At 32.1% G+C, this 25,290-nt stretch overlaps 1 protein-coding gene across 1 annotated transcript in view; it reads right to left on the minus strand.

Annotated features, from left to right (window-relative positions):
• Window positions 1-25,290, minus strand: part of Tsp2A (Tetraspanin 2A) — a 232,039-nt gene that overhangs the window by 127,117 nt on the left and 79,632 nt on the right. Inside the window, exon 2 of the mRNA XM_076418544.1 lies at window positions 8,115-8,312. Within this exon, the coding sequence (XP_076274659.1) occupies window positions 8,115-8,312 (198 nt within the window). The remainder of the gene's footprint in view (window positions 1-8,114; window positions 8,313-25,290) is intronic.

The raw sequence follows: 25,290 nt of genomic DNA on the forward strand, positions 1-25,290 counted from the left end.
TTAATATACTCCCTAATACAAGATAATCCCCGTAGTCCTCGACGTAACCAAATCCAGTAGCAAAACATTACTTCAATTTGCATTTAAATAAATAAGATTTAGAACCCCATTGCTAATGGCATCATCTGGAATCGTATAATTAATGTCTCTATTCTTTTAAATAAAGATATCAGTTGTTGTGACGTGATCGTTTATTATAAATTTAATAACATTTTAACTGAATTTTTCTGTAAATATGGTGTATAATGGACCAAAAGTGTTGTATATTATATATTGTAAGATTAATTTTAATTATTTTTAAATTCATTTAAAAGTAAGTAATGGTAGTTTGGATTCATAACCCTATCCGATAAGTGGGGCTGCATTAGAGCTCTAGAATAAAAAAAAGTCTACTTTAAGAAAATACCACAACAAAATCATTAGTTTTATATTATTGGGATTACATTATGGTACTTGTTTTACTGTCGACTCTATAAGCTCAGGTGAAAATTCTCGGTCAGTATAAATCTTGAACTATACTTTATCTCAGTTTTTGGCACAAGTAGGGGTTAAATTGAACGTATTCCACATCTAAATCCTTTGTTGCCCACATTGTATTCCAAATCAAATCTTCTTAAGTACTGACTTGAGTTTTCAAACGGATGCTTCGAAGAAAATATTCAATTATATTCAAAGAAAATAATTAAAAAAAAAGAAAAAAAGAAAAAAAAAATTAAAAGTATAAATAACCGAAATTGAAACCTAATCTAAAGAAAATTCAAATCGTTCTACAAAAGTTATATTAAAAAAAATCAAACTAAAGACTATTAACTAAATATTTCAGTTTTTAATAACCACATAATAACATGCATTGAATTATTAGCGGTAGATCCCAAATTACGTATAATATATTCAAAGTTAGTTGGTACATACGTCATCTAAATTTGTTGGATCAAAAGGTCGCAATGTTGCCGCAACAACTTTGAGTTTCATTTCAGTTTGGCTTCGACATACAACAAAATTCTAATCTAAATAAAGTAATTGAACAAAAATGTTATCAAATATAATTTATTTTAATATTATAGAATATCTAAAAACTACAATTAATTATACAGCCACAATAGGTTATAGTTTAGAGTTACAACCTCTTATTACTATTGATTTCAAGAATTTGGATACGTCGGACAAACGGACTACAGGCTCATTCGTTTGTTAGAACTAAGCAGATAACGTTGTGTCTCTTTAACTATAATAAAATGAGAAGCAACATGTTTTCTGATTCTAAAACGAATTTATAAATTGTGACAGGCAATACATTAAACATCTTGATGATTGAAACTTTGAATAGACTATATAGATAATTTCTAATACAGATCATCAAGTCCAAAATATACAAAAATACCTAGAATATCTCTGCAAATTCAGCTTAAAAAAACCGTTTCTATTTGCCTATTTTACCAACATAAACTATATCAATTATATACACTTGATCAAATAAAACTTATTTAATTAAATGATTAAAAATGTAGCAGCCGCAATTATATAAATTAGACGAGTCCCAGCTAGACTGATCCATGTATTTACTTACGGTATAAAGTTCAATAGAGAGAATATTTAGAGAAATTTCCTTAATGAAAGATGACCTCAAATTAGTTCAAAGGTGGACGACATAGAAATATATATTTAGAGATCTAAAGGGGTCCATTAACCTGATTGCTTTATTTCATTCCGTTTAGATTTTGTTGTTATTAAAAAGTTAATAGCCTAAAGCTAATTTTATTAAATTTACGTAATTATTTGTATATGTGATCTTTTGGCATTTTAATACTGTCTTTTCTTATGTAACTTTAATGAAGCGAAATGTTCTAATTAAACTTTAATTTTGTGCTAATTTATCCGCGTTATATTTTAATTAACAGGTTAATTGAAAGGGCCCCAGCCTGAGACATAGATGACACTACAACAATTAAATCCATATGTTTTTAGTTAGCCCTAACCTCCAAAAGATGCGTGTATGAATTTGACAGCTGTCGGATCATTAGTTTGTGAATTATAGCATTTTGAGTGAAGCAACTTTTGTTATTGTGAAAAAAAAAATGGATAAAAAAGAATTTGTGTGTGTTGATAAAATATTGCTTTTTGAAGGGAAAAAATATAGTTGAAAGAAAAGCTTGATTGGATGACAAGTTTCTGGACACTGCTCCAGAAAAATTAATCATCAAGGATTGGTATGCCAAGTTTAGACGTGATGAAATATAATAGAAATATGCCCATGGAATAATTTTCATTGATTACCTTAAAAAAGAAGGACCATAAACAGCGATTATTAGATAGCGTTATTGGACCATTTGAAGGACGAAATCGCCGAGAAACGGCCGCATTTGAAGAAAAGGAAAGTGCTGTTTCACCAAGACAATGCACCGTGCCACAAGTCAGTGAAAACGATGGCAAAAGTCCATCAACTGGGCTTCAAATTGCTTCCTCAAACAATTTCCTGTTCTCAGATCTCAAAAGAATGCTCGCTGGGAAGAAATTTTCGTCGAATGAAGAGGTTATCGCCGAAACTGAGGCCTACTTTGAAGCAAAGGACAAATCGTATTATAAAAATGGTATCGAAAAGTTGACGGATCGCTATAATCAGTGTATCATCCTTGAAGAGAATTATGTTGAATAAAAAAAAAACAATTTTGTCAAAAAAAATGTGTTTTACTATAGTAGGCCGGGGACTTTTGCAATTGAGCTGTTACCTATACTATTTTCTATCAGTAATATGATCCGTTTCAATAACTGCCAGTAATATTAATTGACCGTACCATCATATTTTATTATTAACTGACATTAGAAGAACATTTACATCAAGGTCTCATACGCTCACAAATTGTTTTACTTATTTTTCCATTTATTGTGTAAGTAATTATATAACAATTTATTTTGATCTACGTTTCTATTTATTTTATATGTTAGGTTGTTTTATATTGTTTTGTAAAATATAATTTTTATTTTACTCCCTGGGTATTAACTTAGCCCTACATAAAACAATTCCGAATACTTCCTAAACACAATGTACATGTATTTGTGAATTCTTCAAAGTGAATCGAAAACTCTATAAAAAACTACGAACATAAATTTCAGGGGGAGCATTTCTTTGAAAAATTTGCGATAAGAACAATGGAAACGTATCAGTCAAGCTTGTAATTCATGCTTTCGTGTTATCGTTCCGGTTATGTTGACATAAACAAATCGACTGCGGAATCCGCGCAGAATAATAAACTGATAAATACATATTTTTCTAACTCTACGGAGTCCCGAAAAGAAAACGCGTATCGCTAGTTTCCATAAAGAGGCCAGTCAACCGTCTCCGCCACGAACAATCTCCCCGTTTGTTTCTCGCCCCGGGGTGGAAAACTTTCTTGTTTTCTACAGTTAGCGAAGATAAAAATGCTTGGAGCAATTTTGTTTACTCTATAATATAAAACAGGTTTATGGCGGTGCCGTTTATTATTCAGCAGTCTGTTATCATTCAAAAGATGCCCTCACTGCGTGACATGCAGTGTTATTTAGGTATACAAATGTTTTGTTAACAGATATGATATATATATATATATATATATATATATATATATATGTTTCGTTTATATTATATTTTTCGATTCAATGTGAAGAATTCATAAATACATGTACAATGTGTGTAGAAAGTATTTGGAATTGATTTATGTAGGGCTAAGTTAAAACCCAGGGCGTAAAATAAAAATTATATTTTACAAAACAATATAAAATAACCTAACATATAAAATAAATAAAAACGTAGATCAAAATAAATTATATAATAGCTTACTTACATACACAATAAATGGCAACGACCTAATCTCCCTGATTGGTTCATACTACCAATGTATAGATAGATATTTGTTATTATTCTAGAATGACCAGCTAGAAATGGTCTTTTCCTGATGTCGCTTCGTGTTCGGGATAGGGAGGTGTTTAGCGGGCGTCAGAAGCATTGGTTTATGACTGGTATTGCGTAGTTGATTATCTACCGGGGTTTGCAGATAGGTAGGGATTTGATCAAGTTGTTATCGTGTTCTAAGGCGCCTCGGGAAACCCTTACACTGAGCATGTTGGTTAAACTCTTCACGAATGGGATACCTGATACCTGAGGTGAGTGCTGACGTTCGTCATAAACCATGGGGCATTGACTTTTTTGAATTGGAATACTTGGAGTAGTCCAAGTTGTCTCTCAGAGACATACCTCTACCACAACTGTGCTCCGAATAGTCAGACTGGACGGATTAGCATTGGAACCTGCGGTCGAACTTGAGACAGAGGTACCTTCTGGCGCCAGCGAATAGGGACTTTATCGATTTGGAGGCGATAAGCGCGGAACTCCTTCATGCGGTGGAACATAGTGGCCTGAATTTTGCTCGGGTTTGTCTGCAGCAGCCAGAATTTGTACCACGCAATCGCCTAGTTCAGTTGAGCTTAAAGTCTGTCGCGGATAGCGTCGGTACTGTAACCGGTGCTAAAGAAGGCTGTATAATCTGCAAAAAATGCTGTGTGGGAATGTTTGTGGAGTGGAAAATCCGTCATATAACGGTTGAACTGGTCAGGGGCTAGTGGAGCACCTTGCGGGACTCCTGCGGAGATATGCTTTCGAGAGGAGACTGTGTCACCGATCCCACTGGAAAGAACCTATATTCCAAGTATTAACCAATCAGGGATATCAGGTCATTCAGTAGAACAAGGTTTGCTTCGAGGATTAGATCGTTCTAACATACTTGATCAAAAGCTTTGGAGACTAAATCTAAAAAGATGGCTCCAGCTTTGCGACCTCCTTAAGTGCTTGGCGTTTGACAAGCAGCTTGAGTGTTTGACAAGGAAATCGAATCTATAGGATTCCGGGGAGATAATAAAGTTCGCTCTTTTGAAATTGTTCAAAGTAATCTGTATAATTATCAAAAAAAGTAGTTATCAATTAACATAGTTGACTACTAAATAGAATTTGAACAGAAGCTTAGAGTTCGGGTTGGAGGGCCACCAAAGGGCGGATTGTGATTGCTCTATTTTTTACCCCTAGACTATTGGAGTCTGGGGTCAGAGAAACTTGGGAAATCAATGAGACGAGTTTAATATAATAACTGGGTTCAGCATGTAACAAGGAGAAAAACAAATAGAAGCTAAACTTGAAAATCGAGTTGAGATTCCATTGAAGCATCATCAAAGTGTTAAAGCCTCTTTTGAGAACCAAAGGTGAAAACAAAGCCGAAAGGCTACCTCAATATATAACACCCGCAAATGCATTAAAAACACCAAATAACCTGAAGAGGTGAAGAAAACAATTAATTTAATCGTACATAACATTGTCAAATCATATAACTGAAAATGCTAACGGATTTAAAAAGTAAACAAAAAGAAAATGAACAATAGAGAAAACTTTGCTCCAGAATAGTTAGACATAGGAATAAATAAAGGGAGCATACAGATTACACCTGAGAAAGCAAGAAGAGCTATAATAGCGAAAGACTTGCATGTCATACATAAAAGGCACCACGGACAAGAGTAGTCCTTAGAAAATATAAAATCGAAATAATAACACTGACAAAAATATTAGCGAATCCTACCAAACCCAGAAGCTGGGTGGAGGCTGGCAAAAAAGGTTGAGCAGGAAGTCCAAAAGGTGTACACAATTCCCTATCTATTTTTTACATTCTATATTTGGGAGGAAAGGTCTATATTTCTATGAAGGGAGGAAAATCACAAGTTCGTGAATAAAATATTATATATTATATATAAAATATCAAAATAACTTCACATAAGATTGATTTTGACAACACAAAAACAATAGCTAATGTGGCGCATAAAGTATAAATGAAAATATGTATAAAAGTCGAAAAGTATCTCAAGACAGGAGATGATACACAACGTCAACCAATATTTTGCAAGCATGGAATACGAAGTGGAGTCAACTAACAGTAATGTTCAAATACTAGAAATTAAGAGCGTGAAAACCAATCGAGGGCACCAACACTTGACCACTTTCGAGCATTTAAATCTCCGTCAAAAACACAGGGGAACAGTTCAACTCTTATAACAAGAAGTAAAGCACAAGGAAGCAAGACCTGAAGGTAATTTTCATTTAATCAGCAGTGTCGTTTCTTATTTCAGTTCAATTAGTCGTCACTTCTTTGTGTTTTTATGGCTGGAGCAGTAGGTAGGATACCAATATTTACGATTGCTAACATATGATCCGCAGTTGTTTCGTAGTTACTCAAAATATTTTTTGACACAGTTAAGTGGAGTTTAGACAAAAATACCATAATTCAACTTGCAAGGTGAGTCGAAGGTTCTCAACGAGGGCGAAGGAAGAAATATGGGATATTCATGCTTCCAAAAACACCACTAGTTCCTGGACCATTCCTAGAACAAACACCGCAGTTCGGACAGCAAAGGCGGATTGGTATTGTTTAGTATAGACTATTTGAATTAGTAACCAAAAATTGAGAAACCATTCCATAAAAGATATGGGCAAATTTGGGTAGAAAAATGATACAACTTAGGAGTTCTCAGATGACAGAAATCGGTCTAAAAATGCTTTTCTTGAAACAATCACTTCAATATTCAACAGACTTTTTTTAATTTAAAAATATTTTTAGATTCCTTTACATGTAAGTAAACATAACGAGATTCGGAAAGCTAGGTGGACAATGGGAGCTGTACTCATAAACTATAGAAAAAAAATTGAGAATTATTAAAAAGTTATTTTGTGTCATTACATCGCTACGAATGATACTTAATACTGTCATCACTATCCTGAATAATGACAAGAAGCCAAGGAGTGCTGTAAGCCCAGCTATTTGGCTATAAAGTAAGTGCACGTCAATTAACTTATTATTTTCCATCAAGAAAATACATCAATCAGCTTATGAAAAATTCGTCGCAAAATAAATATTGTATGAATTGTTTCAAAATTCAACTTAATCGCCAGAATTAATCCTCTTTGGCTCAAAAAGCTTTTTAGCCGACTTGGTGGCGCAGTGGTAAAGGCGATGGGACGGTCCTCCTACAGTTGCGATAGCCTGCTGGGGCATGGGCGTAAATTTATGTTTGTGATTGTTTAAAATTTGTCAATGTTCTAGACAAGAGTGTAAAATTCGACAAGGAAAATGATCCCAGTCACGTCAGTAACCAGGCTGGGTAAGACCGGATGTCTGGAGTAAGGGATCAGGAGTCCTGGGATAATTTCTAAAGTTGGTCACTCACTAGTCGGTAGGCTTAATGCTGAGGACCGTGGTTCGGAGCCCGCGTTAAACTTTAGGCCCAGTCCAGATAAATACACAGTTGGTAAAAGGAGACTTTAAAATATATTTAAAAAAAAGCTCTTTAATGGAAAACATATTTGCATGAAAAGAAGAGGCAATAGCTACTATGAATGAATATTTTGCAAACCTATCTATTGGAAAACGACTACAGTTCATCAATTGAGGCTGTTTGGTACAACCTTATTGAAGCTATACATTCTGAAAAATAGAAGCGTGCGTACAAGTATAAGTCCGTACATTCATTCCCGTAAATTCGTTTAGTTTTCGATTGATAAAATTATTATTATAATCATATATTACATTAATAGTTATTCCATCAATAGGTATTATTATGGTACTAGTTGTAAAATGATTATATAATATTGTTCAAATAAATTCTAGATTCTAGAAAATAAAATTAAATGTTTAACTTTATCACATCGTCACTCCTAGTTATTTTTAAACACAGTCGCATTATTCATTTGATTAACAATATTTATCTTTTAAACTGGATATAATAACGTTTTGTCTCTAAACAAAAGGAAACAAATATACGCATTTTATCGCTGTGTGAAATACAAGAGCTGAACGGAAACAATACAGGCCATAACAGTAACAAAACGATACTTTTCCGGGTGGGCTTGTTGAATTGGTACGGAAAATGTTTTTAATAATTAATTTCTGATCTTTTTGCGGCAATTCCGGGAGAGGATTATTTTTTTCCGAAAGGGCGAAGCCAGTTCGAATATTCCTGCCGGAACAAAAGGTGCGTTTCAATTTATGAAACTTCCCCTTTTTCGTCGCCGTAATTTTATGAAATGTTTTAATGGCTGTACTTACCACTAAAAGAATTGACGAGTTTTCCTGAAGAGTGCTGAGGCAGCCGAGGAACGCCACGAGCATAATGACTATTGAAGCAGTCAGAAGCACGTAAATTCCACTGTAAAACTGGGTGGCACTCAATAACGACAATATTTCCTGGTAACCGGTTTCGAATCTCAACCAGAGGCAAAGGGCGAAAACGGATGCACCAATTATCTGAAAATAAAAACGTAATTTTATTCTATGTGTACATATATATATATATATATATATATATATATATATATATATATATATATATATATATATATATTTCTTATATATATATATATATATATATATATATATATATATTCGTTAGTCTCGCTAAAACTGGAGAATGGCTGGACCGATTTGGATAATTTTGGTCTTGAATAATTTGTGGACGTCCAGGGAAGGTTTAAATGGTGAATAGATATGAAAATTCTCGAAATTAAATAAAAACAACAATTTTGATTTTTCTTTGATGTATCTCCCGTTAGAAATCAAATAGAAAGAATAGTATAAAATGAATAACTAATTAAAATATTTATATCTTTATTTTCAGGGGGTAAAAAATAAACTTAATTTTAGCTAACTACATTTGTTAGCTGTATATCATATTATTTTATATAGATTGATAAAATGTCACAAATTAAACTTCTGAACTCAACCATAATATTTGATATTTGACAACCAACTAATATGTCTTTTGGTCACACATTAAATTTCTAACCGCTACTATAATATTTGACACTTTAAAGCCAACTAATATGTCGATCCATCTTCTATCTCGATCGATATCTCAGACAAAGAGTGCATCCTTCTATGTTTTTGAGTGACGATTACCGCAACATGCGCGAGAACTTTCTTAACTTCGGTGATCCTTTGTAATAGTCACATTTCAAATCATGTGCTCTTTTTTTTTGTTGATTTTTTGTGATTGTGACACTTTACTGCTCAGGGTGCGAGAATTTTTCTCACTTTGATTAATTACAATTTACTTTACTGCTAAGTTCGCGAGAACATTTCCCCCTTTATCTAATTACAATTTACGATGCCGAGGAGAGGAGAAAGACGATCTGACTTAAGTCGTCGCAGTCAATCAAATGTGCGAAGAGCTACCTCACGTGAATAAAATTATTTTTAATTCCGTCTCTTTTTTCTTCTCAAGTTAGAAGGACAAAATAATGCCACACTGAGCAATCAGGTAGTGATAATTTTCGTCTACCATATCTATCACTATTCTATTTTAAATATTATGTAAAATAAATATTAATTAATGCCAAGGAAAAACACTAATTAATCTTAGGTAACTATGGTAAGTAACCATTAACTAATCAGTTTTTCCAACAATGTATTAAGGTTTATTAAATCGCACACTTGTAGCCGTAAATTCAGGTTCAGTTTTGAGTTGAGTGAGTTTCTTCACCGAATATTCCAGTTCTTTGGTTCTTTTTAATTTCATTCCATTTTATTTCTTTATATATTTATTTATTTTTTTATATACATAATTTAAAATCTCCTTCTTACCAACGAGGGTTTATCCTTGTCGTGATCATGATCGTACGCTATTGCCTAGAAAGAAATTTACAATTATAATCACAAACATAAAGTTCATCCATGCCCCAAGAGGATTCGAACCCGCAACTATCGCAACAGTATTAGGACCGTCCTCTCGCCTGCCCACTGCGTCAACCAAGCCGGCTAATTATTGACACGATATAGATTGATCCAATTATCTGTATCTATTTTATTTTCTTCTATTTTATTATTTATTTGTATTTTTCCTATATTTTTATATTACTGTAAATTCAAAATTTTAATTTATGATTGTAACTATAAATTATAACTATTTTATAAGACAGAAACTGATGCCAGTGGCCAATGTAACTAATGCGTGGTTACGATTTATTAATAATTGGAAGCAAACAAAAACGCCGCCGAAAGCGGTTCCTGCTGACTCTTGGTGAAAGCGTATCTAGCCTTTGGCTTTTTCCCTTGCGCTCATTACATGTTCAACATAGTTGGAGTTCACAATATCCAGAGTGTTGCTTATTTATTTATATGTGGTTTCGACTTTACCCTAGCGAGGCCTATTAACCCTAGTTATAGGATCTCCCGTGTTTCTTTTCTTTGGTTACATTGCATGTCCATTATCTTATAGCTAATTGGTACTTCTTATATCTTTTTGTTCTCTTGTACTAAAATTTTTATTAATCTACCATTAATTATAATCTTTAAATATTCGTACGTACATAATCACAAAAAATCAAAATTTGACAAATTAAGTGAGGTTTGTGGTTTCGTGTAATAATATTGTATAGTGTGGCAATAGTAATCTATATAGGATCTAATAAGAGATAGTGTTTTGAAATCTTAATTTAAGTAATTTCAAGATGCATTTTGTATATTTTTAAAATGTGTTGCTGCAATGTGCTTGTAGGACTTCCACGACGAACTAGCTATTATATTTTTTTAACTCCGCGCAGTCAAGTAGATCCTGTTAACCTGCAGTTATATTCATATGACAACGAAAATCTTGATACTAATATTTCAACTGAGTTCCCATCATCTAACCATGTTTCAGATAGTCTTTCTTCTATTATGTATTTTATTAAAATTATGTTATTAATTTTATTTCCATAATTATCAAATGTTTCACAAATTTCATAAGAACGTAATTGAGCGGGCTACAGAAAATTCTGAAAGGAAAACAATGAACAACAACTAGAGGATTTGCGATCGTGTGTAACATATTACTGTGTTTCATCAATAAAATTAGTAATTGTACGAACAAAGGAGTTATGGTGCCAGATATTGCAAACTGCAGTTTAACACTTATAGAGGATTTTAGAAAAGTAAAGATCTAGTAAAGCTTACGATCTTTTAAAATAAAACATAAATTAAAAATAGAGCCATATTTTGACCAACAAAAAATGACAAGCAACATTTACAAATATAATAAACGTAAAAAAGTATAATAATATAAAAATACATATAGTTCACGGTAATGTATGAATTGATAATATTACTCTAGTCTTTGACGCAGTGATTCCAATTTTAATTATTTCTATAACAGACTGTTAATTGTTGTAATGTAGTAATATATTTTAATGTACCTAATATATTATTATATTTCACTTTTATTGTAATAAATGGGATGATCATAAATTCATTAATTGCAATTAAATAATCAAGCTGTTCGCAAAATCGTAGGTTTTGTAATTTATAATGGTAGTAAATTGCAAAATCGTGTAATACTAATGGTTATATTGGTATATTAACGACTGCTTCCATTTTGCTGGTAATGTTGAGCTGTAACTAACTGGATAAAGCACAATAATTTGCTAGTTCAGTTCTGTTCTATTAAAAGTTATTAAATATTTAAAAATCAACTACCTGTTTTCTTTTATTTTTAATAACAGGTTAATTGAAATGTCCCAGGCCTGACATAAATATGGCGCTACTAGATTTAAATTCATATGTTTTTTAGTTAGCCCTAACCCTCAAAAGATGCATTAGTTTGTGAATTATAACACTTTGAGTTGATAAAATATTGAAGAGAAGAAAACAGTTAAAGCAAAACTTGGCTTGATTCCGAGTTTCCGGACACTACTCCAGGAAAATCAACCACCAAGAGTTGGTATGCTAAGTTAAGACGTGGTGAAATGAACATCGAAGCCAATGAACGAAGTGGACACCCAAAAGAGGCTGTTACCGACGAAAAACCGAAAAAAATTCACGAAATGGTTTTGAATAGAAATCGAAATTGAATGATATAGCAGACACTCTAAAGATATTAACTAAACGTGTACATCATATCATTCACGAATATTTGGATGTGAGAAAGCTCTGTGCAAAGTGGGTGCCGCGCGAGCTCACTTTTGACCAAAAACAACGATGATTTGATGATTCCGAGCAGTGTTTGAAGATGATCAAGCGTAACAAACCCGAGTTTTTTCGTTGATATGTAACAATGGATGAAACATGGCTCCATCATTTCACTCCAAAGTCCAATCGACAGTCATCCGAGTGGACTGCACACGATGAAACGCAACAGTCGGCTGGCAAGCTTATGGAGTCTCTATTTTTTGATGCGCATGGAATAATTTTCATTGACTATTTTGAAAAAGGAAGGACCCTCAACAGCGACTATTATATAGCGTTATTGGACCGTTCGAAGGACGAAATGTGTCACAAGTGTCACAAGTCAGTGAAAACGATGGTAAAAATCCATAAATTGGGCTTCGAATTACTTCCTCACCAACTGTATTCTCCAGATCTGACCCCCAGCGACTATTTCCTCTTCTCAGATCTCAAAGAATGCTCGCTGGGAAGAAATTCTCGTCGAATGAAGAGGTGATCGCTGAAACTGAGGCCTATTTTGAAGCAAGGAACAAATCGTACTACAAAAATGGCATCGAAAAGTTGGAGGGCCGCTACAATCAGTCTATCACACTTGAAGGGAATTATATTGAATAAAAAAAACTAATTTTGTCAAAAAAATGTGTTTTACTATGGTAGGCCGGGGACTTTTCAATTGACCTGTTAAAGGTAATCAAGAGAATATTTCTTAATTATTATTATTAATGTTTCAGTACTCCACTACGTGGCGTAATATAATAATAAGTATTTCTTAGGATAACTATTCTATACATGACATTTAGAAGATCACTTATTTCACACATTTTAAAAATGAAATATTTAAATTTACTTTATAAAACACCAGTAAATGATTTTTGTAGCTTCACTTTCATAATAACATAATAAGGATGATATTAATTTTTCAAATATCTCACCAGCAGTAGCTATTTCTTCATTAATGTATTATTACTAGTTGTTGCTAACTAAGCTACAATTTACATCAGTGACTTAAATCTGGATACTTGTCTAGGAAAACTCACTGACCCTTACTTAGTCTCAAGTAAAATGAAATAAAATAAAAGTTAGGGGCACTTTTCAGTATTTTTACTATTCAGTGCACTTCGCTACAGAACTACACAATATCGCATGGTTTGGCTATCTTGAATTTGCGTTCTAGTTTGTAGCAGTATTGCCCAAGAGATTTTTGGCACTTCGGGGTTAGCATGGGAGTGGATTCATTCTTTGTGTCTTGTAAATGTCGTAATTCCCTCTATGACAGTTGAAATCCGAAGCTCTCGTTCTAAGTACTTGTTCGTGTAGTATGATATATAGGGACATCCACAACACTTCTCAGGGCTTGATCTATTTATATTATCCCCTTAAGTGAATTCCATAGATCCAGATAGGTTTTAGTACTTTTTGTACAGCAGCAACGTAATGTATATGGGGAATTTGGATTTTCTTCAAAATAACTAATTATTTTTGTATTGTAATTCCGGTTCTTGTATTTTTAATATTTTTGTTATTTTTTACCAACGAAGTTTTCATCCAAGTTCTCTAGTTACTATATATATGAACGGTTCGGTTGTTTGATTTGGCCTCTATATCAGGATCTACTTTTTTATAATATTACTTGTATATTGCAATTTACTGGTTGCTACTTCCCTGTTGTCTCCGATAGCAAGTGTTATCAGCAAATCATAGTAATATTGTCTATTTGTGGTATGTCACCTATAAAAAGTTAATAAAGTATAGGAGAGAAAACACTGCCTTGCTGTACATCTCTTTTTGTTTCTTTTATTATTAAGTGCGATTCTTCTTGTTTAAATCTAACAGCCTGGTTAAGATATTGGAGTTAAAAGTGTTGGTTCGGTAATATTTCATGGAATTTATATATGTCTCCAATATGACAGAGTTTATCAAGGGCTTGCATTTCGTCCCAGAACATAGTAGTTTAAAACTGTTTTCACATGTTTGTTCAAATAATCAAACTGACGTGCATATATTAGATAATATATGGATTACTGTTGATCAGTGTATAAATTAACATCTATTAAACCCTATTAATCCATCTATTAATTATTTACAGCTGCATAGTAAAGTTAATTAACACGTAATACTAAAGTGTAAGTCGAGTAAAAAAATATATGAAAACTTTTCTAATATGTATGGCAGTGTTCTTGGCGCATTGTTATATCCATTGTATACAGCTAAACTATCGAACTCAAGAAACACTACTGATGCAACATATGCTTACAACACAGCGCTTTTATCATCACAAGAGAATCCAGTATCAGCCACAAGAAACCTCCAACTTCATCTTAACAAAGTCGAATTGTGGTTGCAAACGTGGCATAGCAAAGCAAATGAGACAAAATCTACCCATATGACATTCAACCTTTGTAAAAGAATATGTCCCTCCGTAACATTGAATAATCATGAACTTTCGCAAGCAGATAACGTTAAATATTTGGGAATATATTTTGATCGACGTTGGATATGGAAAAATATATAGCGACAAAACGCGAACAGCTTGGGCTTAAACTAAACCAAATGTATTGGCTAATAGGGCGTAAATTTACATTATCATTAGATAACAAGGTTTTGCTGTTTAAGTCAATACTTGGCTCATTTGGATCAGAAGTTCCAAAATAAAGTGTTGCGAGCCATCGTTGATGCCCCATATTACGTGTCCAACAAACTGATTCAACGCGATATTCCTTTAGATCCCGTAACGAGTGTGATTCGAAGTGGTAGTACGCGGTACTCTGAAAGACTAAGTGCATCCCAATGCACTCGCTAAACAGTTGTATGTGCGGGATGACAGCGAAGTGCGTAGGCTCAAACGCAAACTACCATACGAACTTATTAATAGACACATAGAGTGAGATTTAATAATCTCTAGAATAAGTTAGAATATACTTTAAAATAAGTTAGAATAGTATCTAGAATAAGATTTAGATTATAAGTTATACAGCAAATCACTTATTGAAGTGATTTTCTACATGTTAGGATGGTTATATTATATATAACGGAAATTATATAATATTACTTATTGCCCATGGGCAGATTGTTGACATTCTAATATATTAATAAAAAAAGTGTATTCTAATATATCATATCAAAATGTGACTACTGATATATATGGTAACTTTATTTAATCAAATATTGGGAATAATTTCATAATTATGCTTCTGAATTATATATTAGATGTAGTTATGGTGGCTTAGAACTAATAAATCTATGTTCAAACCGTAATAAATGAGAACAGGAAGGCTCCTCTAATAGTCCAATTTATCCATTATGGTTTGATGGCCATTTTCAGCCCTGTAAAATTTATACGTACGATATATTCTAAACATAATTTAATTATGGAATCATCATTGATTGCAATAAAAGCGAAATATGGTCATCCGCACGCCATTACAGTCCAAAATAGTTCACATTAACGATCTACGGAACATTATGGTCATAATAAAACTTTGACATGTACTACCAAATCTAATAAATAGCAGTTATGTCTGTTCATTAAATTTCTGTAATAGAATTGCTGCCGCTGTTCGAAATTCCTTTGTTTAACTACAATCTCTTTAATTAAAATATTTCTGTTTCATCAGGATATCAGTGTGTAAATATTACGGTTCATAAAGCTACAGACTCAATCAATATAACGCTATAGGAAGTTATATAAAATATTAGTCATCATTCATCGGTGCCAAATGATTGAAACTCCCGCAGTCCACGTTTGACATCTATATATAATAATACACCCCATTTACCATCAGAGTAGAGAAAATTTGATAGATTAAGACGTTTCTCATGTTTGTATCAAAATAAGCAGGATTTATTGATATTTCGTTGCCAAAGACGACAAAAATGTGGTGTATTTATAAATTATTGATAACTAATATAAGTATTACTCATGCTGAATTAAATTCAAAGTTACCTGAGAAAGTTATCTGAAAAAACCTATCGATCTGTCAGGAATATCAATAAACAAAGCTAAAATCTAGATTCTGCAATGGACACAGACAATTCCCAATGAGTAAAACGGATAATACAAGATGCGAAAAAGAAGACATGGGACCAAGAGGATATATAGCTAAATTGTGTATATATAGTATATATACACACAATTTATATGTGTGTATAAAAAAAATTGTATTAATTTTTTTAAGTTTGATTATTTTTTAATTTTTAGTGAGTTTCTTATTTCACATTCAATCACATTCAAGGCTATTTTTTACATAAACGACAAAGAATCATACCTCAGTAATATTCAAAGTTATTGTATTAGGAACTTTTTTCAATTATCAAAACATTCACAGTTAAATTAATATATATTCTTGTAAATAATATATACTTCTAAAAAAATATTGTTTTATTGCCGTTTTTACATTTAAATTTCAATACAATTCTTTCTATTGTTCTTGAGATAGCAACTAATATAATATTGAAAATAAGTGTTTATTCCTGAGGTATATTATTTACATTCATTCAAATATTTTTTTGAGGGTTGTTCTCGTTATCTTTTCATATATTTCCTACTAACAAAAAATAGAATAAAAACATCCATTTACGAGTTAACGTTCCGTAAATATATATTACATTTTACAAACAATTAATCGTAAAGATCATTCAATATATATTTAATAAAATCAAGAGAAATTATATTAGTAAAAATAGTTTAAGAATTCATGATTCGATTTAGGGTTATTGCACTAAATGGTCTAACATTGGGAACTATAAGAAGCATGGAGACTATTTACAGTTATGAATAAAGAGATTTCACAAAACTCACGTAAGTATACGAAACAGCAATACAGACAACTTAATCTTTCTTAGTCAAGGAAAACGAGAATTGTATAAACAAAGTCACGAGAAACTTATTCAGATAGTTAAAATGAATGGGTCAATTACTGAACTGAATTGCACTTGGTCGGTAAAAGAGAATGTGACGATCAGAGAAAATAAACTTTATCTATGCGTGGAGGTGCTGGTACTTAAAATATAACCCATGGAAGTTAGGTAAATTACAGTTTTTGAATATTTAAAATTCGCTTGAAGCTAGGAGCGGATTCTTCCTTCTCATTTTATCCTAGATAAAAAGAGATATAGTTGTGTCTAATGATATAAATAAATAAAAAAAGCATAAAATTTGATTTGTGTTGGTTTCGGTGGGCCATGCCTGTTGTGTGTCTACAAAACTCTTCAAAATATTACTTATAATAATTAGAGGTTATAAAACCAGCTAAAAACAAAGAATGGGAACCGGATTATTGATGCAATTAGACAATAAATTGCTGGAGTTTTTATTGAAAAAAATCTGAATGACACTGAATATTAACATGTGCACTTCGGCTAAGACATCTAAAAAAATTAAGAATATGATGTAGGGCTGGTCAAAAGAGAAGAGTCCATATACGAAGCATATGAAGAATCAAGATCGTCTTGATGTCAGCTCTATAAGCTGCCAAACTTATGAAATATATTGAAAACATAAGTAGATCTCTTCGAAATAAACATAATATAATAAAATTAATTCAGAGAAAACCACTACAACTAGATCATGTATGAACACACTGCTAGAAAACAGGTTTTAAATTTCATAAAGATAGCACACAAAGAGGTCCAATTAAATTTTCAGATATTGCCTTAAATTAAATTACATAATAAAATTAAGGAAAGGATTCCTTATTTAAATTTATATATCTAGACGTAACGTAGATTTTCCAAACTAGGGCAACGCGTGGAATATGCTTATAAACATAGTATAAAAAAAGACTTGGTAGAATAAGTTAAAACTCAGAGTATCATTTTATTAAGACATATTAGTCTTAATTCATTACGGATATATCATCATTGGTTTTAATCCTTGAGTTCTGATTGCAAAAACAACTGTTTGAAGATACTAACTTGAAGAGTGAACTATCCCATATTCAACATAAGTAAATATATATGAAATATTTAATTGTCTTTTATAAAGTTATTGTTAGTAGAAATTATTTAGAAAAAAATATACACAGTAAATCAGATGGCTGAACAATATAGCTAGAGAGTATTACACTTTAGTGATTGACTTGAACAACGACTCAGATAGTGACAGTGATTGAATAAAACTTTTGAATGTGGGCTTATGCATTAATCCTGATAATTACGTAGACAGGGTAATGGGGGTGAAAATAATAACTATAGTAAAACGTGTTGTAGGTTATATAAAATATATGTAAGGAGAGAATATGTACCAACTCTTCTGCAGACGATATGAGAGAGAATGTAATAATTAAATGAGACAAATATAAATATATTACATATATATATATATATATATATATATATATATATATATATATATATATAATTAACAACAGAATAAAAAAAGGAAAAATACAGTGATATTAAAATGTCATGACAAGGAAGCATAAGGTAAAAGTAAGGTATATATATATACTCTCTAATGAAAGTAAAATACATTACATTCTAAATTGTTAATTAGATTGATTAGGGGATCCAGACGATTAGGGATTCTGTTTCATTATTTGTCATTATACTTCAATTTTGGCTATTAAACATCGCTTCGGTTCACGTAGACCTCACTAAATCAATGTTGTAAGACTAAAGAAACGGGCAGGGCGGCCATTCCATCTGAAGTTGAACCATTATTGCAGTAATTACAGTTCGGCAGTAACAAAGTGTGGCCATCGAAACCAAATGGGCCGAATTATCGCGACAATCGTTCTAGCGTATGCTCCGGCCACAACATCATTCAGTACAGTTTCGATTATCGAGCGTTTGGCGATGTTGAAGGTCGCTCGAAAATGAGGAAACCGTTGATCTGGAATATTAAACAATTAGTTATGTTCCCGTATACAACAGTAATGTTCGAAAAACATAAGGCGAACTGACTGTAATAATTCGAGAACCGCTTTTTTAAAACTCAAAAACATAACATAATAATTGCAAATATAAAATATATTAATTACAGTATTAAGTATAATAATATCAGTATTCAAATCTAGTTAAATCATGCGAAATAGTAGAATATTGCCCTAGATTTATTCTAAAAGATACAGTTGCATATTCTTAATTAATTTTTAAAATTTATTCAAAAATCTGGATACACGTCACGCTATTTATAACATAATAGGTCAATTAAAAAGTCCCCTGCCTGACACATAGATGGCGCTAGTAGAATTAAATCCATATGTTGTTTTTTAGTTAGCGCTAACACTCAAAAGATGCGCGTATAATTTTGTAGTTGAAGCAAAAACTTGGCTTGATGCCGAGTTTCTGGACACTGCCCCAGGAAAATCAACCATCAAGGATTGGTATGCTAAGTTTAGACGCGGTGAAATGAGTATCGAAGACGGTGAACGCCCAAAAGAGGTTGTAAATTGAAATTGAATGACATACCAGACACTCTAAAGATATCAACTGTTTGTGTACATGATATTATTCATGAATATTTGTGAATGAGAAAGCTCTGTGTAAAGTGGGGGCCGTGTGAGCTCACTTTTGACCAAAAACAACGGCGAATTGATGATACGGAGCAGGGTTTGATGATCATGCATAATAAACCCGAGTTTTGCGTCGATATATGACAATTGATGAAACATGGCTCCATCATTTCACTCCGAATTCATTCGGCTGGCAAGTTTATGGCGTCCGTATTTTGAGATGCGCTTGAAATAATTTTCATTGACTACCTTGAGAAAGGAAGGACCATCAACAGCGACTATTACATAGCGTTATTGGGCCGTTTAAAGGACGAAATCGCCGAAAAACGGCCGCATTTGAAGAAAAAGAAAGTGCTGCTTCACTAAAACAATGCACCGTGTCACAAGTCAGTGAAAACGATGTCAAAAATCCATGAACTGGCTTTCGAATTGCATCCTCACCCACCGGATTCTCCTGATCTGCTCTCCAGCGAGTATTTCCTTTTCTCAGATCTCAAAAGAATGATCGCTGGGAAGAAATTCTCGTCAAATGAAGAGGTGATCGCCAAAATTGAGTCCTATTTTGAAGCAAAGGACAAATCGTACTACAAAAATGGTATCGAATATCTTGGAGGGTCACTATAATCAGTATATAATATTGAAGGTAATTATGCTGAATACAAAAAAAAATAATAAAAAAATGTGTGTTAGGTAGGCCGGGGATTTTTCAATTGGTATGTTACAAATTATATCATATCACATCATACTAAAGTTTTAGTGTATAAAGGTGTTGAGTTGTTTAGTGTTTGTTCTAAGCACATATAAAACAGATCATCGCTATATGGTGCAAGATCTTTATTTGGAACGTCCTATCTGCATATAGACAATAAATTACTTTTAAAATATTTTTTATTCGAAACTTTACTGTGGTAATACCGTGCAAGGTATTTCGTTCAAAATATTGTATATCGATAGCCGGTAGTTTTTTCCGTAAAAAGGAGGCTAGTATGACATAATGATTATTTATTTTTTGGTTATTATACAATATTCTTTAAACTTATCCTTTTCGTTTGATAAATGTGTATCGATATTGTCGAAAAAAGAACATTATATCTAATAAATAACTGAAAGAACTCATTTATTATACCGTTAAACTATAGGTCCAGTCAAGATAAACCCATAGTTGGTAAAAGGAGACTTTGAAATATATATTTTTTAAATAATAATAAAAATAAAACTTACATTAGTAAAAATAGTTTTAGAATTCATGGTTCGATTTAATGTTATTACTCTAAATGCATATACATTCAGAATTGTGAGAAACACGGAGACTATTTCAAGTTATGTGATACTTCACTGAACCGGCGCAAGAATACTCAACAACAAAATCCAGATAACTTGATATTTCTTAGCCAAACGAACGACGACTACATAAACAAAGAAATGCGAAAGTTTCATTAAACTGAATGAGTCAATTACCGAAGCAATTGCACTTGGTCAGTGAGAGAAAATGTGGTCATCAGAGATAATTAACTCAGTTGAACCGAAGTTCGGTGCTTAATTATCTTGGACAAATATTTATCTTGGAACAGATTAAATTTTCGAGGCTTTTATCAAAACTGGTTAAGTTTTTAATTTATTGATATATATTTTTAATTAAGTATTCTACGTCAGTGTTTCTATGAACTCGTTCAATAATATATAATAATTGTTAATAATTAAAATGTTTGATACACATAACCCCATCAAGACTAATTAGTTATTGACGGTGAATTAATATGTGGAATTAAACACGTAAATTTCGAACAACTCGTTACTGCCGATCAGGTCCGAAACAACAAAAGCGCTTAACCTGAAACTCAATTTGTATCGGCATAACTAGATCAAAATTATATGGATAAAGTAGGACGGAATGGGACCGCTCTAACTTAAGTTGGACCATTACTGCAGTAGTTACAGTTCAGCAGTAACAAAGTACGGCCATCGGGCCTAAATGGGGCAAACTATCGAGACAACGGTTTCAACGTATGGTGTAGACGAGTCCTGATCAGTCAGCTGAGGTCAGAAGTTCACAATGAGATCAAAATATTTATTAGCAATACATCGAAAGTAATTCGTGGCATTATTTTTTTAATTAAAGTTTATTTATTTGAAATGAATGAGAAAAAATATATTACTGTGTATCGCTCTTTTTTCGTCCCTTACACCCGACAGAATAGGTCATGAAATATATAATGAGAATAAGTGGCAGTCAGAGGAAACAATATCTGGAGAATATGGTGGGTGTATAAAATTTCTAACTTGAGTATTTTTAAACATTTGTCACTAATTTGGAGATGACAATTGTCATGTTGAATTAGCTTTTTTTATATCTTTCAGGAAATCATTTCCCTTGACTGTTCAAGTGCATCAACTATAGTGAGCATATGCAATAATTTCAGCAGTTTATGATAGATGCCTCGTAAGATACACCAATGATAATCGGTCGTAAATAATCCCAGCAGCATCACATGACTCATCAAAATGTTTCTCAATGTCCCCGATCTTACTTCGCAAGGCAGCTTATTCCTTCCTTATTGCGTCCCTTGTTTCAAGTATAAGATATTTAATTATTATTCTGTTGTTGACAAATCAATTTTTCAAATATTTTTTGACAAATTTTACATCAGTCTTTGTCAGTCATGATTCTCCTGGACTAAACTGGTAGATCTGGTGTATTAAAAGGTCCAGACTTTTCGCCGACAGACACAATATGTCACATAATTCCCTTAATCTGTCAAAAACTGCTTTGGGAGAATGGTCTTTGTTTTCATCCTATAAGTTTTGCAATTCATTTTCTCTATTAAGAGCTTGCATGTATTTTGAATATTTTTCACTTCGAAAAGACCATTATTAAGGAAAATTGATACAGTATATATACATTCTCCATCTGTTTTTACAATTTTTTCCATCATTCCGGCAACATAGCGATACCGTGTCGAAAGGACGATGTTGGTTTGGCAGTGATATAATCGTCGTCCCATTTTCAGTTTTCTTTAGCATTTCGAAACCCTGTGCGTTGCAAACCATGGTGCATCGATCTGAACAAGCAGTGATCAAAAGGCGCTATATAATGAGTGAGTACTCTAGGTGTAGTGGAGGCAGTTCCCATTTGAGCTACAACAGGGTAGGGATGCAGAAAAAATATCGATATATCGACATTTTCTGAAAAATATATGGATATTTTTGCCTATGTCGATATATCCATATTTTTTAGCCAATATTTTTCGATATTTTTTCAAAATAAATTAAATAGAATTTTTAATAAGGTTAATTAAGCATTAGTTTTAAAGGTTTGGTGAGTTTTGGTACTTAATTTTAATGTTCATATTTTAAGGCTAATATTTTACTATTTTTATTTTTATTATAACTACTTGTGGCAAAAAATGTATGGATATTTTTTTCCTTTATATCGATATATCGATATTTTTCTGAAATATAGTTATATCGAAATATCGATATTTTTTTCGGTGACCAACAATAGGGTAATTTTTGAAACGTGCGACTTAGTGTTGTTGGGCCAATAGATGACTGTGCATGAGTTACTGATTGTTGCTAGTAATTTTTGCAAAATTACGACATTCAAGTTATTCAAATGACATTGGTAGACATCTGCAGCAAGAGTTTAATGCGGTTTTAGCAGCTCGTAAAACACAGTGTCTTGCTGATCTCACCATATGCAGAGCAAAGCTATATGACCATGACACCAGTGTGGATGATTCTCCTGGACTAGACTGTTAGATCTGGTTGTATTAGAAGGTGCAGATGTTTCAAAGGATGACACAATACGCCACAGAAAAACCCTAATCTGTTAGAAGCTTCTTTGGGAGATTGATATTTGTTTTCGTCCAATAAGTTTTGCAATTAATTTTTGTTGATCATTTTTAGTCCCCCAACCGGTCTTTGTCATTGATATCACCATCAACACGTCTTAATTATTGAAAGCAAAACCCACAGTTGGGATACGAAAAAACGTTACTATGTGTTTCTAAAAGTGTTTGATGGGACCGGCAATATATTACCTAAAATTAAACAACAAAGGTGATGAGTTTCGAAAATCAAATTTTCCTAATTAGTATCTTTATAAGATGAAAAACTCAATAATAATAAATGGAGAGCTATTATTTTATGTAAAGAAATGTCAAAACGGTAGAATTGAACTGTTAGATTAGATTTTTTGAAAATTGTTCAGTTTCACTAATAAACTTCACTCATCAATAAAATACAATTATAGTTATTATGACTGTAATAATTATTAACTTTTAGCATAATTTCAAATGAGACGGTTGAATGAATCATAGCCCTAAAATAGTTTTGGGATTGCATAAAAACGAAAGCAATCAATAGATTTTGCCACATGGCAACTCTCATTCATATGATAAAGACACTTAAAAACAGGTATTCTTACAGAGAACAAGTAAAATACGCAAATTTCATCAAAAACAAAACATAAATCCGAAAATAAAGATTATAATTTTGACGTTTTGATGCTATAATATTACAGAAAAGACTTATTATCAGGAACAAAATTAAATTCTCGTATATTTTCTGATTCCTCGTACAATGCACCATGCATTACCCTAATTGTTCGTTTATTCTGTATACTCCATATCTACCTAAAAATATATTTTTACTATTAAAAAGGTTTGAATCAGTGCGTGTCCAAACATTGCATTTATTGGACCGTATAAATGCCGTGTAATTGTAGAAATGCTAATATTATTCCAGAATTCTTTGTTATATTTTTGTGCAAAATATTGAACGATTTTATTATATAAAATAGCAGCAATATTATGTTTGCATTTACAGTACATCGTGCAGTAAGCGTATGTAAATAGAGCTTGTTCGTTTTGCCAGCGTGTTGTGTGATAAATAATAAGAAAAGTTAAATTAGAATTTTATTGTTGACTATAAAGTACTCGTAAAATGTTCGTTCGGTATCGCAGAGTGCAAATATTAAAAATATATATATTTCTGCTAGTTATGAATTTTATTTGTTGATGTTGAATGCACAAACAAAGAGGAAGTAATTGTCATATAGTATCTGGTTCAGAAACTAAATATGAAGAAGCGTATGCATCCTAAAAGAAAACATAGAGCTTAAATGAATTAGATAACAGAATATTTCTTCATAAATTAATTATTAAATATATTTAGTCAAACGGAATTCAAATGGAAGATAGCAAATAAATGATGTAGGGATTTCTGGAACCTACAACCCACTACTAACGTAATTTAGCTAATTAGTAATAGTGGAGGAGTTTGCTATACCTTTAGCTTCTACTAAAATAAGTCTCAAAGAGTAAAGTAAGTCTCAAAGATTGTTGAATATCAAAGGATTGTAATAAAACAAAACGAAAGCGATAATCTAAATTATTGCTGTTAAATTAATAAACTAACCTTGTGGAGTAATTCATCGCTTTTACATTGTTTTAAAAATCTATTAGTGGAAGTATTTGCCGTATATTTTGTTAATTAATATGAAAAGTAAACGTACCAAATGTATCAAATATGTATCGATATGTAGGCCTCATGACGTGATTATGCGAATCGTCTCCATATTGCTTCAAATTAATCAAATAAAACATTTTTGAATAAGCTTCAAGAAATACGCTAAAAACTAAGAACTCACTAAAAATAAAAAAATAATCAATCTTTTAGATCTTTAACACAAAAAAAACAGTTTAAAGTAAAATATGTACAAAATAGTCGTTGTAATAACTAAAAAAAATAAACAAAAACCTTATTTAACCGATCTACTATATGTACTTTATATTAAATTATATACACAATTTGGCTTAATACCTACATAAACCTCTTTATCTAATTAAAAT

Source organism: Rhynchophorus ferrugineus, unplaced genomic scaffold (assembly GCF_030347505.1).
Source record: "Rhynchophorus ferrugineus isolate W39M unplaced genomic scaffold, kcgeb_rfMv2 rfM11, whole genome shotgun sequence".
Classification (NCBI taxonomy): Eukaryota; Metazoa; Arthropoda; class Insecta; order Coleoptera; family Curculionidae; genus Rhynchophorus; species Rhynchophorus ferrugineus.